Source organism: Lissotriton vulgaris, chromosome 3_1 (assembly GCF_964263255.1).
Source record: "Lissotriton vulgaris chromosome 3_1, aLisVul1.2, whole genome shotgun sequence".
In the NCBI taxonomy this organism is placed as follows: Eukaryota; Metazoa; Chordata; class Amphibia; order Caudata; family Salamandridae; genus Lissotriton; species Lissotriton vulgaris.
Window position 1 is genome coordinate 855,018,512 of NC_141689.1, and position 19,807 is coordinate 855,038,318.

General features: G+C 46.2%; 1 protein-coding gene across 1 annotated transcript in view; it reads left to right on the forward strand.

The window, feature by feature from the left end:
* Positions 1 to 223: 223 nt before the first annotated feature.
* Positions 224 to 19,807, forward strand: part of LOC147727118 (cryptic protein-like) — a 34,345-nt gene continuing 14,761 nt past the window's right edge. The window contains exons 1-5 of the mRNA XM_086963056.1: positions 224 to 264; positions 847 to 893; positions 980 to 1,162; positions 3,065 to 3,179; positions 3,598 to 3,710. Of these exons, the coding sequence (XP_086819182.1) occupies positions 224 to 264; positions 847 to 893; positions 980 to 1,162; positions 3,065 to 3,179; positions 3,598 to 3,710 (499 nt within the window). The remainder of the gene's footprint in view (positions 265 to 846; positions 894 to 979; positions 1,163 to 3,064; positions 3,180 to 3,597; positions 3,711 to 19,807) is intronic.

The following is a 19,807-nucleotide window of genomic DNA, read 5'->3' on the forward strand; positions in this document are numbered from 1 at the left end:
GTGCCCAGGGATGAAAGAAACTGCTGCTGGATGTCAAATAGTCGCATCAGGAGCTAGAGGGAGACAGAGTGGCGGTGACTCGCTTCGTTCCTCGGGGTGCCAAGCATAGCTGGAGCATGGGGCGGTAGCACCAGCCCAGCCGTGGCTATGCATCTAACGGTCCTTCCAGCCGCAGAGACTGGTTTCCTGTGGAGCTGCTGGGAGAGGCGACTTGCACCAACATATGGTGACTGAGAAAATGCCCAGTGGGCTGTCGGCTGTTAGGTAAGACTCCTATAAGGTGTTTATGGAATGTTAATAAGAAGGTTTGCCTGGAAATCACGGGAAATGAATTACCGCTCAAAATCTGCGAGAATCTTGCGGTATATGGACTTAGTGGTAGAGGATAGTAACTACCAGAAGCGCTGCACGTGAGTATGAAGGCGCTTAAATGCGAAGACTCGATAACGGAATCAGCCAGAGGGCCGCGCGCTGGTGAATACCTTTGTAAAAGTATTGAGTACACTATGAATCAAGCTCCAAGTAGTAAGCGGAAATTGGGGTGGTCCCGCTCACCTTTTAAGAAACTTGGGGCAGATTTACAAGCCCCTTGCGCCACGTTTGCGTCATTTTAACATAGGAAAGTGACGCAAAAGTGGCGCAAGGGGCGTGTAAATCTGCCCCTTGGTACATGGGAGTCGTAAAACGAATGAAGTGTACTGTTTGTAATAAACTGTAACCCAAATATAAGTCCCCAAAACTCCGCAAACACTCTTGAAAAGTCGCAGTTGTGACTCCATGCAAGCGTTCATGGCTTTTCCATGATCACTTCTTTACTCTTCCTCCCTTTATTTCTCCCGCTTGTAGGTTAGTTACAGTGACCCTCGCCCTGCTGGCCTTTCGTTTCGGAAAAGGTATGTGTAAACCCTTAACTTGTGGTAATGTGCAGGCCTTGGGCAGTTGTAGACACCGACTAACGGTTTACGTGTGCTCTTTCAAGGGAGTGAGAAAGGGAGAGCCGAGGAGGCCGCCCAGGAGAGGCTGAACTCGACACACAAGAGGCCGCAGCCAGCCAGGGACGCCGCCAGCTTTCTGGAAGCCTTCAACGACCTGAACCAGAGCTCGAACGGGAAGAAGCAGCAGCACCAGGGGGCGCTGCTCCCGTTCACCGGCCTTACACAGAGTGAGTACAGGCGGCCACCCCCGCCAACCGCGCGCGCTACCGCTGCCTGGCGCTATACTGGTCGTTGCAGGAGCTGTACCGCAATGTTGCCAATACAATACTTTGGAGGGTGGCATCCGAAAAAAAATAGTCGCAAATCTTTATTTTATTTTTCATAAAGAATCGTTTAATGAAAAGGAAAGAGAGTCTAGTCTAGGTCTGAAAGAAACCAAGTCCCAGTAGTCACAAATCTTTTAAACATAGTGACATTGACGATCAAAGTCTTTAGCTAAAAAAACATACTTTTTAGGTCTTGCACTTATCTGAATTTCCTGATAATATTGAATAAAATACTATGTAGGAAGCATTCTACCCGTATCAACAAGCTTATTTTATATACCTACCCTACCACTCACTTATTACCTACAATTACGCTATGCCCAAATGCCTGTTATGCACTCTCCTGTTCTTACCCCTTTTCTTTGTAAAGCGCTCTGATATCTGCAAAGATCTTGTTCGCGCAATATAAAACTTTCAAAATAAATAAAAATAAAATAAAAGATTTTGAAACACTCTTAATCCCCTATTATATTCGTATCAACAAGAAAAGCATTCTACATTTATAAGTTTAGGGAGGTACAGCTGGTTTCGGCAAACCTTCCAGATCTTCTTGTACATTGGTGGCGAGGGTTTTTTGACATTGACAGATAAAGTGCGTTTACATTTGGCTTTTACCGTCATATGAATAGATTAACAAAATTCTGAAGGTGAACGCATGAAATTAGTCCTTTTTTTATTTATTTACAAAAAGGGACTGTAAAACGAGGGAGCACAAACAACCAATGAAAATATCCTGAAACTGGGTGAAACTTGCACGCTGGAGGCCCGCATAGACAATCCGAAGGACGTAACTATGCAACCCAAACATTGCACTGATAAAAACAAATCATTGGTCTAATTAATATGTATCAGAACACAGGTTAACACAGAACACGAAACTGAAGGATGTATACAGCGGTATTGTTAATATTTCAAAATGTTATCATCTTTGATGGCAACCCGCCACCTACAGCGTCATCCAGGCGTAATCTAAAATAGCGCTAGACATGGGGAATGCACGTAGTCTAAGCACTTTATAATAAAACGATAAACATATCACATTAATGTGTAGTAGCAATGTTCTGTGTCCTCTATTGCATTAGCCGAGGGTTACATTCTGAAAAAGAGAGGGAGAAAGGAATTAGTGGAAATTCCAGTTGACCAATTACAAATGGTTCGTATTTAATACTGTTGCTAGTGCACCCTGAACTGCTGAGATGAATCCTGTAGTAGCCTCTTGGAACTGCAGTGCACTTATTAACTGCTGGTGGTATTTTTTAAACATTAGAACTTCTTTGTTTCTGTTCGGCAGAACGCTTATAGTCTAATTTCCACACGTCCTTGTGGTACACTGGACATAGCAGCACCCACTTTCAACTTTTTATCTTGAATTTCCTCCATGGAAATAAAAATGCTGAGATATAGCGACATTTCTGGGTTAGCAGTCTTTCCGCTGATTTGTAAGAATTATCATGTATAAAAATACAGTTTTAAAACTTTTGTATCAAATGCAGGCCTAGCCTTGAACTTTATGTCAAAATAAGTCAAAAATGCGAAGCTTCCCAAAAGACGAGGTAGGGCTGGGGTGTTTCCTCTTGGCCAGTTGCTAATCCTTAGTAGTTTGTATTTAATCCTAGAGTAAACAAAGCTGGCTTAACTGAGCAAACACTTGTAACAGGCAGCTAATTTGATTGCGGCAGAGGGCAATAAAACAAGGCCTCTCGGGGAACCCTGGTGGAAGGGGTGGGAGGGGCTGCCAAAATGTCACTGTGATGCGAAGTCAGCACTGCCTTCTTAGTAAAGAGGAACACATTTTCTCTGCAGGCAACAAACTGAACAGGCACTGTTGCCAGAATGGGGGCACCTGCATCCTGGGCAGTTTCTGCGCATGCCCGCAGCACTTTACGGGGAGGCACTGCGAACACGACGAGCGAAAGAGGTACAGACATGCAGTGCGTGGCTCTGCTACTTTAAAGCTATGTTTGGCCAGTGTAATCTAGATTATTCACTTCCTTGTGATTTTTCGGGTGTTCTGAAATACTCAGAAAGAGATTGCGTGCTTCACAAGAATTATATAATTGTGTGTTAAATTTGTATGCGATGTTGGTAACTTTTGAATGTAATTATGATTGTTTAGGTGGCGTGAGAAGCAGGCATTAGCAGCTAACTTGTTAATGTGAAGGCTAGAGCGCGTGCCAGCCAATGCGAGAGAGTTTCAATCATTACTTGTTGCCCGTGGGGAGGGAGGCTCATTATTCTGCGTAATTCTTAGTTTTTTCGGGCAGGTCACAAATAGTCTACGTTTTGTACGTTTTCTTGCATAGATCGTTGCAAAGCCTTTCCCCTTTGTCTTGCAGGATGTGTGGAGCTAAGATTGAGCATGGAGCTTGGGTGCTCAAAGGCTGTCAGTGGTGCAGGTGTGGCTATGGGAAGCTGCACTGCTTCACAGAAAGGTCACGCGACAATTGTGGTAAGACATGTCCTCCCTAATTTTTCTAAGGGAGTTGTGTATTTGCTATATAGCCATACCCAGGAAGACCCGTTTACTTACTAGTATAATTCGATAATTGATTCACAGCGTTATTGCTGGCAGTGCTAGGAAGCTGTCAACATTTCCAAATTAAAGAATTCACAGTTGCAAACGCCAAGTGGGGAAAAATATGTTTTTGGTTCTTGAATATCACATGAACAGACTCTGTAAGAGAGGTTGTAGCAACAGAACAAAGAAAAGAATGTAACCAAAGTGATGCAAGGTTTGCACTGTGCCCCCCATTTCTGTACCCCATAAGGGAGAATCTTGAGCGGGATCTCCAGCCCCAGATTACAAAAATATAGATCTCACTTATGTGCTGTCACTCATGAAATATTTCCAATCCCTGAGTTGAAGGAAGAGGATGGTAACATTGTAAAACACTTCCAAGGACCTTCACTTCATTGGCTGTTTCTTCCTGGATAACGATTCTGTGTCTCTGAAGTGCATGTGATCCCACCTCTCACATCACATATAATGGTACCAGTTTGGAAGGGTAAGATGCGATTTCAGAAGATCAGCAACACAGCAATGTCACCTAAGAAGGCCCAAGCAATGAAGACTATGGCACCCATGGTGTAAATGATAGATTTTTAAGATGAGACATTATAAAATGCATAGAACTATTCAAAATTTGAAGCTCTGTAGATGTTTGTCTGGTCTTGCAACTGTTCAGGTGTGGGTTTATGTTTTTTAATTGCGAGCCTTCCCCAGACTCCGCTTTTTATAGTCCCTCACTTACTGGCGGCAGAGCAGCGGACAAGAGCATCTCTTGTACTTGTATTCGGTGGGATTGTGTGTTGATCAATGAATCATCTTGACAAAAGGGAGCTGGTGGCAGGATTCAGGCAATATGAACATTACAGTAGTATTTCATGGTAACTCAAGGGAGTATTGTGGAATGGCCAGAGGTTCCAGAGGGTGACCATTGAGGCTGCTGTGAGCTGGATTTTTGTTTTTGGGGAGCCACACCAGGGTTTATGTTTATGAATATTTACATGAATTCTATTCTTCTTGAAGCAACGAGGGGTAACAGGAGGAGGAATGGTGACAAAGTAACAGGGAAGCCAGAAAAGAAGAGAGGGAATGAGTGAATTCGGAATTGGAATGAGGGTATTAGATGCCATGCTGATGTTTGTATGCCAATTTGACCACCTTCCTAAACACTGAAGTGGAAGAGATTGGGTGAAAAGGACGGAACTAGTGTAAAGAAAGGATGTTAGTGGAGAAACAGGGTCGTGCTTTATTTTGGTGTTTGTACGAGGCTTACAGTAGTACTGAGATGCTTAAAAGTGCCAAGAGAAATTGGCAGAAGCAGATGTGAAACGGGAAGAAGAAGCAGTGAAGGTGACAATGGAATTATATTAGGTACTCAAGAAGGCACAAAGGTAGATATTTCACGTGACATAGCAATGATTTAGGCCAACGAAAATTATGACTCCATTCAAAAAAGTGAGAAGTGGAAAGGAAAGTATAGCTCGGGACGCAGGGCAAAAATGCCTCTAGAACCAGGTCCCAAGCCCCCTATAAAAGAATATATTGGGTCCTCTGCAAAGCATGCACTTGGGAACAACGGGGAGACGGGAAGTTAACCTGCATTCATTTCTTGACCCTAAAGACGGGGGTGTTGGTCAGGGTGAAGTTGTTAAAATTGATTTACCCGTATTTCATGAAGTTTTGTTTACACTTCATTACCTTTGTGAATTTCATAAACAGGGTCCCCTTGAAGAAAAAATTGCTTCCCGAAGATGGTTACTTTGTAGAAGAAAACAAGAGGTGATCCTATCTAATAAAATTAGTTGTTTGTAGAAGATACCTGATAAACGCCTTTAAACAAGAAAATGTACCAACAAAAATGGTTGCTGAATAATTCTCTTCCAAACCTTTTTTTGCGAGAAAATTCCCCAGTGCAAAGGTGTATGAAGGACATACATCCCACTAATTCATAAGATGCAAACACTGTATGCTTGCTTGACTCACTACTAATTTAACAGCATTGTACCACTTAGCCATACATGTCATCCTATTATCATTTATCACAGTGCCAACCAAGCACCCTGATATACACACTGCATCCTGCTAATATATGGGGCAGGTGGTAAGTTTCATGTCAAAAACACACAATCAGAACACAGTATCCAGGGGGGGAAGCCAAATGTGTAGTGTAGGGTTATATGACCCCCCTACTAAAACTGGAAGAGCAGGAGGTAGAGATTCTAATTTGACTTTAAGGGAGAAACACTCTTGAGGTCAGATCCCACAATCAAAATAGAGGTTTTGCCACAAATGTACAAGATAAAGCTGAGGGTTGCAAGATCTAATCCCCGAAAGGAGTACTTTCTACTTTGGCTCATCCCATCCACAGACTTAAACATCAAAAGTGCCAAAGTACCTTTAGAAATGATGGATCCTCCACTATATAAAAGTTCTGTAACATAACATAATGCAGGAAGACTTTGCAAGCAGACAGGGCTGACTATAGCTTGTGAGAATAGGCTGACAGAAGGCGTCAGTCCCACCGCCAGTAACCAGGTGCTCTGCGCAGTTAGTCACAGGCCCCAAACCTGGTAATGGTGGAGTTGGGCTGAAAACAGACAGATCTGGAGAGAATTGCTTCGATGGTGTGTGTATGGCAGGCAGTTGTGATAAGACCAAAAACCCTGGCCAATTGACCCCAAAAGGTGCTCCAAATATGAGGTATCTCTGGGTCCCAGAACAGTACAGAACTGTGGAACAATACAAAGTGCTTTCAGGCAGCATAATCTTCTTGTGTGTAAAGAACTAACTTTGTCTTTACAGCACAGAAGTTATAGACTTCTGCTCCATTTTTTCCCGTACTCTACCTATTTATGGTTTACTGATTTTGGGCTTTCTCCTCAATAAGTATTTTCACAATGTGCGCTCTATTTATTTGATAAGACTACAAGCTATTTCTTTTTAAGTTAATGCTCTTCTTTTAAAGAAGTTTTATATAGCACGAACTTGACCCGAAGGTTCCGGGTATCAGAGCGCTTTACATGAGCACCAGTTGCGTTACACAAGGACAGATCCATTTTCAGTGAGATTAAATGATTTTCCCAGAATCACAGGCACATTGCTGAAGTACTGACCAGTGAAGTGCTGTGTTATACTTTTCCTATATTATGTCAGCGCTGTTCAGATTTATACCAGGAAGAAGGAAAACAATTAAGGTTTACCTTAATGGTGATGTTCCTACCACTGAAGGCTTTCCAAGGACCGTGGGCAATCCTACTTAAACAGCCCTTCTTAGACGTTACAACACAGTGATATCCTAAACTGCGGTCTCTCTTATCCAACCCGGCAGCAGAATCCCAGTTAGTCTGTAGGACTGAGACAATCTAAGTAGAGATAGAGGAGAAAAGAAGTAGCGTTTTGCTATGGAACACAGTGTTTTTGCATATTGCAGTATTCCTAATTTCTGTGGCCTTTCGCACTTTTCGGTGTCTTGGTATGCAGGCTGTTGTCTGCTGCTTGTGAGTTTTCCCAGTGGGGGTCCTTTGTATGTGGGTTTTGGGTTCTTTCTTTAGTATTCGCGAAGAGTCATCAGTGGGTCTTGTTGTTCTGTTTCGGTTATAGTGTGCAGAGCGGTGCCTTTCTTTCTTCGTTGTGAAACTTTATCGTTGTTCTGTCAAGTAATCTTGGTCATTCTTGGTATTTTTCTGGCAGCACTCTAGAGGTGCACATATACTAAATTAAAGGTTAAGTGTGGAACGCGGAAAACAGAGAGGTTTCCAGTGAATCTCCCCAGTGAATCTCCCCAGTCAGTGCCTAGTTTGAGCTAGTGGTTAAAGCTGCATCACCTGATCCACCCCCCCCCCCCGGTTCCCCGGCATTTTATTTCTTCAGGAGCATGGCTTCTTTTTCTTTCTTCTTTTTCTTTATCTGTTTTTTACCCTGAGCAAAAGAGAGAACAAGCATTTACAATGCAATGGTCTCGGCATTATTAAAGGTAGAGCTATTGGCATTGCTCATGACATTTTTTTTTTAAATCATAAATAAGTGGCATTGTCATTTACATTGCCAATAGCTTAATCGTTAAATAAATGGCATTGTCATTTACAATGCCAATAGCTTAATTGCTCGCAAATGCATGACCTATTGCATTTACACCCACACAGAGCCACACACACACACACACACACAGCCACACACACACAGAGCCAAACACACACAGAGCGCCACACACACACAGAGCGCCACACACACACAGAGTGCCACACATACACACACAGAGCACCACACACACACACAGAGCGCCACACACACACAGAGCGCCCCATACACACACAGCATCACACACACACACATAGAGTGCCACACACACAGACAGAACCACACACACACAGACAGATCCACACACACAGAGCTACACACACAGACAGAGCTACACACACACAGACAGAGCCACACACACACAAGCAGAGCCACACACACACAGACAGAGCCACACACACACATACATAGCCACACACACAGACAGAGCCACACACACAGACAGAGCCACACGCACAGACACAGCCACAAACACACAGACAGAGCCACACACACACAGACAGAGCCACACACACACAGACAGAGCCACACACAATGCAGGTGCCCCTGACTTGCACTATGACGTCACACAGTCCATCATTTTACCTGTAGTAAAGGGGCACAGGTGATTTAATCTCTAGACCACTAACCTTGCCAGTGAGGATGCTTGATAATCCGTTTCCAGGATCAACGCCACAGCTTGCCGGACCCGCTGCGCGGGTCCCGCTTCGCCGAGGAGGACCTTGCACCCACGGACTTGCTCCTGACATCGAGGTTTGCTGGGGGTGTGTGTGGGCTAAAGGCAGGGCTGCGAGTGGCGCTACAGGGACTCCAATTCCCAGGAGTCCCTGCTCAGCTGACCGGTACCACCTGGACCGCTCTCCCTGCTTGCCCCGCACCCAGCGCACCTGAAGCATTGAAAACCAACCCGCTCTAGTCCTAGCGGGAATCTCTAGACCACTAACCTTGCCACTGAGGACGCTTGATAATCCTTTTCCAGGATCAACGCCACAGCTTGCCGGACCCGCTGTGCGGGGCCGGCTTCGCCGGGGAGGACCTTGCACCCACGGACTTGCTCCTGACATCGAGGTTTGCTGGGGTTGTGTGTGGGCTAAAGGCAGGGCTGCGAGTGGCGCTACAGGGACTCCAATTCCCAGGAGTCCCTGCTCAGCTGACCGGCACCACCTGGACCGCTCTCCCTGCTTGCCCCGCCCCCAGCGCACTTGAAGCATTGAAAACCAACCCGCTCTAGTCCTTAGCGGGAATCTCTAGACAACTAACCTTGCCAGTGAGGACGCTTGATAATCCTTTTCCAGGATCAACGCCACAGCTTGCCGGACCCGCTGCGCGGGTCCCGCTTCGCCGGGGAGGACCTTGCACCCACAGACTTGCTCCTGACATCGAGGTTTGCTGGGGGTGTGTGTGGGCTAAAGGCACGGCTGCGAGTGGAGCTACAGGGACTCCAATTCCCAGGAGTCCCTGCTCGGCTGACCGGCACCACCTGGACCGCTCTCCCTGCTTGCCCAGCCCCCAGGGTGTATATATCAGCTCCAGTTGGCCGCTGCACGGGAGCGCGCAGGAGCGGCTGGGCGAAGACCGGGCCAAGAGCGGGCCCGTTGTAGCCCGTTAGAGACCGTGTAAGACCGGACCGGGCCACCTCTCTTAGTTTTCTGTATTATTGTTCTGTATTATTGTTCTGTGCCATAACTCTTTGTAAGGGAATCTAGGAATTATGTCTATACGAGAAAGTAGAAGCAGGGCTGAGAAAGGGGAGAAACAGTTAACCGGGACCCTTGACGACTTTATAACCAGGACCAATACTGCCCTAGACATAGAAATTAACAAAATGCAACAGAGAGTATCTATGGATTTAGAAGCAGCAAGAAGATTGTCCCAGGATCCTGCAATGGCCAAGAAATCATCTTTAGGTCACATAGCATCTGTGAAAACCCCTGAGCGCTTGATTGGTCCTGTACCAATTATAACATTGGCGGATGTGCACTACACCTCAGATATAACCCCGTTGTGTCAGCCCCTAGTCCACGGTTACTCCATCCACCCACTAACCAGAGTTTATCTTTGGATGTGGTGGATCCGGTACTGGGGGTATCCACAGAGACAATTCCCAAGGGAAATGGGGCGTGTGTGAGTAATTTGTGTGAAAGCAAAGAGGGTGTAAACCAAAAAAGGAAACATAACACTACATCTGCCTATGCTAGGAAAAAGGCTAAAGTAGCAAAGGCCCAGTATTTTAATGGTGGGAAGTCTAATGTAGGGGGTGGGAGTGGTATGTTCCATCAGACGTCCCCCAATGTTGTAAAAAATTGTTCGCATATTGATGAGGTTAATCTGGATGTAGTAGATGGGGAACAAGATCCCATAATAGGAGCCGAGAATGGCGGGGTGACTGTCTCTGAGGTGGAGGGAAGAAATGAGGAATTCCTAAAAACTGTATGGGAAACGCTAAAAAAGCTCCTAGCCCCTCTGGAAGCCAGATTATCACGTATAGAAAACCAGTTGATTGAGGTGGAAAACAGCATTATAACCTTATCAAGCCTTAGTATAGTGGGAAGTAAATCAAATGGTTCAACTGATGCTGCTAAAACTTTACCAGCACCTACTGCTATTTCTCCAGCATTACCGCTAGCAACCCACACAACCAAACCCCGATCCGAGGTTCATGTAAACAATGTTAGCAACCCAAAAGTAAATGTATCTAAGCAATTGCCAGCGCAACCTGTACCAGCCCATAAAGATAACGCAGTCCTGAGGGTCAAAGAAACTAAGGCCCATCAATCTAATCAACAGGGGATCCAAACAACAGAGAAACATCGGGGGGTTTTATAGACCTTCCACCAGATGCTAGGCCATATGTAGTAGTGTTAACAGGGGTACCGGAAATAGGCAATCACTATCAGGAAACCTTTTGGTCACTGAAGAATAAAGTATCACATTGGTTGATTCAAAACAGGCCCTTACCTAACCATATAAAAAGCAAAATATTAATGGTGCGAAGGGTGCCATGGATAGGCCCCTCATACAAATCCATCCCAGGTGACTGTATTGTTGTTTCATTTGAAGAGCCAAACACAGTACACCACATATGCTCATGGAACACCTATGGTGGGAACTCATCTATTGAAGCTAGACCACTCACTTTTTTCTACCCCCCACAGACGCATTCCAATTACGAAGGGAACTGGTCAATGGCTAGACACTATGTTCGGGGAGGGACAGTAATTGGCAGGCAGGGTAACCACAGTTGGTGGAATGGGGCCCCAACTTACAACAGGTTCAGTTGTCTAGAAGGAGTAGACTGACTCACCCCAAAGATAGGCTGCACAATTAGTTTCAATGGCATACCCCCTACACCCTGCACTGTGCCTATGATGACTACATGTAACCCAGAAGAAAGTAACCTAGAAAAAAGTATAGGAATGACTACGGGGGAGGGAGCTGCCCACTGTTTAGGTTCTGATGCAGTCTGTAAGTTCCCACAAGATGAGAGATGCCTGGTAGTACCAGCTGAACAGGGATTGAGGGGCATACCCTACAAAGGGAGGAGTATGAAGCATGTAGACTGTCCCAAGACGTGTTGACTCTTCCGGTGCCACCACCACTGGATGTAGTTATTTCAAATGTAGGACTTTCTACTTGCAGTAGCAACTCGCCATTGAGGTTAATCTCATGGAACATAGCAGGAGTAACTAAGAATTTAAGGGATCCCGAGTGGGCGGAGTATATTGACTCTAGTGACCTCTGTCTGTTACAGGAATCATGGGCAATTGGTACACCACACAGGGTTGGTTATAAATCATATGGCATTGGAGCAGTTCCTTCAGTTAGGGGTAGGCCCTCTGGGGTCCTAATTATCTGGGTTAAGGTAACCCTGAAGATTAGGATAGAAGTTATGGATACTAGCTCGCCAGACATTTTGGCCCTTAAAATTAAAACTGTGGATGGGAGACTGTGTTATTTAATTAATGTCTATAATAGGCCATTACCCCACACCAAGGAATCGGCTATCCTAGCTAAATTAGACTCATTCATGGGGAGGGTGGTTGGTAAAGAAGCAGTTATAATAGGTGGTGATTTAAACTGCAATTTCGAACCTGTCCCAGGACTTATTGATGTCTTCGAGGATGAAGATTCTGTAAATAACATCCCTCGGTTGGACAACACTAAGTTTGTGAAATGTTCCACCTTGGCAGTACAAATAGTGAAGTTGATGGCTGACCACGGTCTTAGGGCATGTAATGGCCGCCTTCCCTCAGATGTTTTAAAAAAGCCTACCTTTCCAAGATCTGCCACTAAAAGCAACCTAGACTTTGTAGTTGTCTCACTATCCATCTGGCAGTATATGGTTGACTTTGAGGTGAAGGATAGATCAGAGAGTGACCACTACCCCATGAAATTAACTTTAGACGCACTTCTGCTTAAGAAATCTAGTGATGCATTCTCTCTAGAGGCACATAATACTGTCCCATGCGATGACACATTGGTCAGTAGCAATAGACAAGCCTTAAAGTGGCCTTACGTGCTAGAACACTGTGAAACTCTCTTCGCAATATACTCACTGTTTGAGTCGATCTTTGCACCCCTGTTAGGGCGTGATACCACCACAGATCAATTTATGGTATTGCACAAGGAGTTTTTTATGACATTGAAAACATTATTAACAAAAATGCCAAAGAAGAGGCAGCAAAATGTAAGGAACTTGTCTCATGGCAAAGCATGGTACGACAAGTCCTGTAGGCTAGCCAAGGGGGAGCTTATGATTGCCATAAAAAACAAAAGTCAAAATGATGTTAAACTAGCAAGGGAGGCGTACAAGTACATTCAGATGACCTCAAAGAAGGCCTGGGAGGAGGCGAGCTGGGCAGAACTGTTGGTTGCCGCCAAAGCGAAGGACACTGTAGGGTTCTGGAGGCTAGTCGCCAACGGGAGCCATGTAGGTAGAACAGTGAAAGATGTATATCTCGATGAATCCACATGGGTGAATCACTTCACGACTCTATATCAAAAATTTGATAATGGTATAGATAAGTGTAGTAAGTTAGCATCATGGGCCCCTCCCCAGATTGAGTGCCTAGACTTCTCTATTGATGAAACAGAAATGGCAATTAGTGCATTGAAAAATGGCAAAGCCCCAGGTCTTGATAAAATACCCGGGGACTTGTATAAACATGACATAAAGGTCTGGGCACCCTATGTAAACTACTTATTTAATGTTTTATCTAGTAATTGCAACTTCCCAGACAGCTGGCGGGGTGCCGAAATTGTTTTAGTTTTCAAAAAGGGCAATCGGTCTGAACCCTCTAATTATAGACCGATTAGCCTAATGGACATCCTGCAGAAATTATATTCAAGGCACATACTAACCCGAATAAATCATTGGCTAGAGGATAAAAGGGTAATTACAAAATGGCAAGCTGGGTTCAGGAGTAAGGTCAGTACCATCGACCAGGTTTTTAGATTTTGCTGCCTTTACTGGAAAATACGTTTTAATCAGGAAAGGGCATTTATATGTCACTTTCGTAGATTTGAGAGCAGCATTTAACTTAGTGCCACAGGATCTCCTTTGGAGGTCCCTTGACGAGGCTGGGATGCCAGGATGCCTTCTGGCTCAAATAATTGAGCTGCACGCCAGGAATTTCGCTAAAGTGAGATGGGGTCCTAATGGCGAACTGACCCAAAATATACCAATAGAGTGTGGCGTTCGTCAAGGATGCGTCCTGGCTCCAATCTTATTTTCACTTTTTGTGAATGACATCCCTGCTCATCTGGAGGGCTGCACTAATGATTCGCCCCGACTTAATGGAGAAAGGGTGCCTGCGTTACTTTTCGCGGACGATACCATCTTGATTTCGCAAACTAAGAAAGGTCTCCAGGCGCTACTTAACTCCTTCAGTGAATATTGCGACAAGAAAGGGCTGGAAATTAATGTAAATAAAACAAAGTGCATGGCCCTAAATCCAAGTAGGCAGGATAAAGGGTGCTTAACTTTAGATGGTCAGGATCTGGAATTAGTTGACCACTTCTCTTATTTGGGGGTTGAGATAGACTCGAAATTTACTTGGAAACCCCAAATTCAGAAAAGTAAGGTGATTTTTGCCCAAAACATTACACTAATTATTAGTAAGCTTAACGCAAGTACAAGTAAGGCAGTGACACCTGTTATGGAACTCTTTAAATTCAAAGTTCAACCTGCAGCTCTTTATGGGGCTGAGATCTGGGGGCCATCGGCGAAGGATACCTTCTCCACTATGGATAACAAATTTATGCGAAGCACTGTAAGGGTTCCTACAAGTACCCCTTTAGTGCCTCTTCAATTGGATCTGAACTTTAAGAGGACAGATCATTACACCACTCTGAGGCCTTTAATGTTCTGGGTAAGATTGTGGCAGACATCAGAATTGGATGATTATAGGAAAGGGTTACAAGAAATAATGGGCTTAGACTCACTGAACTCTATTTCCTGGCTCAAACATATTAAAACATGGTTTTCTATCTTAGGCCTCCCACAGTTATGGGAGTATCCCGAAAGGCTACCACATAACACAAAAATCATGGTGAAAAATGTCTTTTGGTCCTTCATAAATAATCAATTAGTCAATGGGAACAGATGTGGGACTCTAGTGAATAACTTTTTAACTTTTAAGGACGAACCCCTTTTTGAGGTCTTCCTCGACAAAGTTGAGCCCCCCCAGCAAAGACCCTATTTTTGAAGTTTAGGTATGGAAACCTTATGACCAACTATATTAAGGAATATTGGTCTAGGAAAAATAAAGACGAACCCCATGTAGCAAGTGGAAATTGCTTAATGTGTGAAGGAAATTACAAGGAGGATGAGCTTCACATATTGTTTTTTTGTCAAGCATATTCCAAAGCCAGGAAAAAATGGCTCAAACCCTTGTGTAACATTTTGGGAATTAGGTCATGTAATCTGGCATATAGAATAATTAAGTCCGATACTTCTCAGATCATTGTTTTTAGTGTCAGCAGATTCCTTCATTCTGTTTATTTTGCCAGGAGCGAAATAGGTTTAAAACTGTAACTAAAAATGCATTACCACTTACTTGCATGATCCAACGGTAGCATATCCAACCATGCAGGCATGTGTTGTTATTAATCTTATCCACTACGTCAAATTTTTAAATGATTGTACATTAGTAAAACTGGCATGTTCTCTTTTTTATCTTTATGTATGTATTTTCAATCTTTTATGGCAAATTGCCGAAATAAAGAAATGATGTAATGTAATGATTTAATTCTGTCTGTAGACAGGTGCTTTACGCACGCTATGACATCAAAAAATCTAGCACAAGGGGACACTGAGACATTGCAGGTGTCCCTCAATTATACTATGACGTCACACAATCCATCATTCTACCTGTATGTAGAGGAGCACAGGTGATTTACAGGCACTATGACGTTAAACAATCGCGCACTCTGGAGGGGACCTTGAAACAATGCAGGCGCCCCTGACTTGCACTATGACGTCACACAGTCAATCATTTTACCTGTAGTAAAGGGGCACAGGTGATTTACGGCGCTGTGACCTCAAACAATCGCACACACACAAGGCGACATTGAGGCATTACAGAGCGCCTCCTGGTGGCGCTCCAGCCGACTTACCCTCCTCGCTCGTGGTATTTTCGCGCCAGATGCGCGGCTCTCGCCTTCCTTCGGGCCGGGACCCCATCTCCTGCCGCTCATTTCTTCCATTTGAAACGTTTAGCGCTAGAAATAAACACGAGTTCTGCTTTTTCCTGAAGCGGCGCCTTTTTTGCTTCTCTAATCTGCCTTCTTGAAGGTATTCGGCGGTGGGGTTATTCCCGTGGGTTTCCAAGAAACGATTCCTTTAATTTGTCTCCCTCGCTCGCGCCGCAGTAGCTCCACTTCAGAGCGCATGTGTAGTCAGGAATGAAACACAATCATTTTCTGCTTTGGTGGGTGCCGAGTAAACAGTCCGGCTGCACCCCCGCCCCCCTCGCCGCTGACTACGGGCCTGCTCCGGGTGCAGGAAAGTACAAGAGGGGATCAGATAAGAAGGGTGACAGAGGGGAGGTCGGGGCTCAAGGGGGCGGGATGAGAAGAAAGAGAGCAGGCCTCAAGAGCAGGGTTGTAAGAATGTACAAGGGGGGGTCAGAGAAGAAGGGTGACTGGAAGTGGAGCACGGGTCACAAGGGGTACAAGAAGAAAAGAAAGAAAAGGGGCCTCAAGGAGCAGGGGTGCAAGAAAGTACAAAGGAGACGAGGCGCAGCAACATTAGGAGAGGGAAGGCGGACATGTGTGTGGTGGGGGGCAGGAGAGGAAGAAAGTAATCAGGGGTAGACGCGAGGAGGAGGGTGCACTTCATATAGCATGGGTACAAGAGAAGTAGAGAAAACACAGGGATACAAGCAGGGCTTAATTTGAAGAGCGCTCCACACGACCACGTTTCTCCGAGGCGAGGCAGAAATGCCTCGGAGAAACGCAGCCTAATTTTCGCATTCGGGGCGTGTTTTCTTTCTCTCCTCTTCCCATTGGCTGGAAGGTAAATTTCCAGCCAATGGGAAGAGGAGAGAAAGTAAATAGAAAGAAGCTTAAAAAAATGCCCCCGAATCCGAATAAGACGGGGCTTGAACTGAGTGATCCCCCTCTCCTCCAATGGCTGGCCTCCGTTTAGGAAGCCAGCCAATGGAGAAGAGGGGAAGGTTCCAAGCCCCCTCTAAGAAACAGTAAATCTTTGGAGCTCCGCCCACTGCTTACGCAGTGCGACGGAGTCCTCGACCTAAACACAAAAGGAGGAGGAAGCGAAAAATGGAAAAACAGTAACAAAGGGAGAAAGCAGGAATGAAAAAGAACATCCAAGAGCGAAATAAAGGGGACAGTGACTGTACAGTGGTGCAATCAAGACTACTGCAACCTCGGTATTTGGCAATCCTGGCATTCGTAAGTGTCAGCTGCAGATTCTGAGAAAACCTTTGAGCTCTGGCAATTATTTTACGAATTAAGCACTACTCCAGTTGTGGCAGCCAGCTATGGGGACTGAGTGGGGGGGGGGAGAGAGGGGGAGGGGCAAACTGCCAAGTGGAGAGGGGAAGAGAGAGAAGTAAAGGGTACGAGGAAAAGAATATAAATCACTTACTTGGCTTGCACATCCTCGCTCCTCTCGCTCCTCTTCTCCACTCTAGCACAGGCCCAGCCAACTCCCTTAACCAACCCTGGCGCTGCTCTCATGCTGTGAGACCAGTGCCAGGATTGGACGGAGCGGGCTGGCTGGACGCTCTTTCATGTCCTGCAGGACTGTACTTGGTCTCCACCCAGCTGCCAAAAGACAGCTGGGTGGAGAGCTTCAAAGTGTGCATGTGAGGCTGGCTGGCGCATGAAAGCCAACCAAAGTGGCATGCGCACTTTGAAGCATCCAGCCAGCCACTGCCACTGTCCTCTGCTGCCAATCGGCAGCAGAGGACACACCTGTATGTCTCTGGGCTCAGGCTGCGGCAGGGCGGTGAGTGCGCATGTTGGGAAAATGAAATGGTAATGAAATATTTTCATTTCCATTTTATTTTTCCTGTGAGGCTTACAGCGGGTGGAGGGGGAGGAAGCGTCGCCCTCCCCCCGCCCAAGTGAAGAAAAGGCTACTGCTAACTGCTCCCAGTGGCGCTGTGTTTAAAGTCTTGTGTGTGGGCCTTAGGCCCTCATGCTAAAAGAGACTGCGACACGGACACACCGAATGCATGGTGCAACTGGCCCAGAGCACGTGGGCTCGGCCTCTTTTATTCATGCTGTGTCACCTGACCAGTGACATCAGTGGTGGCTGGGTGTTAAGTGTAGATACAGGCTCAGCACTAGAATGCTGACACTACATCCCTCCCCAAATTGGTTAAAAATTAAACCAAACGGAAAGAGTCCAAAAACCTGTGGGGGAAAGAAAACACAGAAAATAACATTGGACTTGCGCTTTCAAAACGAGTCTCTTTGGCTGCTTGCAAGTCGCAGGCAGTATAGTTCTTGCGTTCAGGATTAACAGTTCTTGGTGGCACGGTTTGCAGTTGTTCTGCGGGTTCATTCATTGTCGGTGCTGTCTGTCCGCTGTTCTCAGCCCTGCCTTTGCTTCGCTCCGTTGGTGGTAAGAGATATATGGATGACACAGGTGTCAACAGTCTTCTGGTTTTGTTCTCTCTTCTGGCTTCGTGTTGTTTCCGGTCAGGCTTTAGTGTTGACTCTTGGCAGGTGAATAGAGTAGGTGCAAACATCCCTCTCACTAGGATGCCCCTATGGCCGGTATTCTTCTCTCACCAGATGTCTGGGAGGAACTCTTCGCCAGGTTTCCACTGGACTGGTGTTTTCGGTCGTGTTGCTCCACCATGGCCTTCCGGCCGTGGGCAGGGCGCTCCACGAGCCTCACCGTCGTGTCCTAGTTCCACCTGAAGGTTGAGTTGTCGACTCTCTTCATTGCTCATGAGATTTTCATCCCCTTGGGTCCTGCAGACGTGCTTCTGTAGCTCTGTCTCCCGTGCGGGACTTGCTGCCACCAGAGTCCCTTGAGGCCTCTGCTTCTTGGGTTGCCATGGGTCGGTGTGGAGTGGTCAGTTCATCAGCCAGATGTGTGAGCACATCCAATCTTCCGCTCAACCTCAGAGGTAGATGTCGCCAACAGTTTATCTTGCTCTCTTCTGCGTTCGCCATGTGGATGGATGGCTCGTAGATGGTTGTCTTTGGTCTGCGCTGCCGGTGCTCTTACCAGGCTTGTCTTCCATTGCACTCAGGTGCTCCAGTGCCTGTCACCTTGCTTCTTTCCGCAGGGGCGGCTTCTTCTTGCAGTGGCAGCGTGTCATTCCGACTTCTCCTTTCTTCCTTTCTTAGTGGTGGTGGCCACTCTGTTCTTTCTTCCTTCTTCTTAACTTGACAATCGTGCCACTCTGATTACTTCTCCCTTCTTTTCTTCTTAGTGGCGGTGGCCACTTAGATCTTTCTTCCTTCTCCTTCTTCTCGCGACGTACCCTGGCCCAATCTTCTTCATCTTCTCTGGCCAAGCTTCCCCATGCAGTGCGCGCACTCTGCACGTGTCTTCCTGGTCTTGTCCTAGTCCTAGGACACTGTCTTCTTGACACTCACTTCCAGGGTTAGCGTTGCGACCTTCACATCTTCTTCCTGTTGCTTTCGTTATTTGTGTGGTTGAAGTTCGTGGGTCCAGGTCCTCGGACCGCGCCTTGTCTGAACTTCTTGGACCTCGTGCTGGTCCCTTCTGCCGAGGTCCGGCAGGTAGGCTTCGTGGTGTGACCATCTGGCTGGTCGGATTCATGCCTTGTATCCAGGCTGAGTGGTCAGGTTGCTTCTGTGTTGAATCTTTAATGCTGCGGGTTGTCTGCGCAACCATATTCTTTTCATCTCTGTTTAATTGTCTTGGTGCGCAATTGGCTGCGCTCTTCAGGTGATCCCTTGTGACTTGCTGCTTTGGGCTAGTGCTGTTCGCACTGCTGCGCATTTGTGTCATGCGCTTTCGCACTTCCTGGTGCTGGGTTCCAGAACCATCGTTGGTTTGTGTGGGGGTGTTCCTGCTTTCGCCATTCTGCTGCAGCAATGGCCTGTGGCCACCAGGCATCGCTGTCTTCTCTTCTGGCGTGGTGTAGATGCTTCTTGGGTGTTTGCTTCTGGAGGGTTGCGTCACCACTCCATGGATCTTCTTCTGGTCGTGCTTCTTCTTTGCATTGGTGGTTGCGATCCTTTGTAGTGTCCTGGGTGGAGTTGCTGCACTCCTGACGCGCTTCTGGGGCTTCATGCGCGTTTCTTAGGTTCTGTCGCATTCTTGTGCTTCTGGCGCGCTCCTGCGCCGTCGCCTTTTATCTTCTCAGGCTGTGTGGTAGCTTGGTGGCGTTTCGGTGTATCAGTGTTCTTGCGCACTCATCACGCGCTCACCGTTGTCTTTCTTTCCTTTTCTCTGGTGGTAGCAGTCCTTTCTATCACGATGCTGTGGTAGTGTTGCCTTTCTTTTG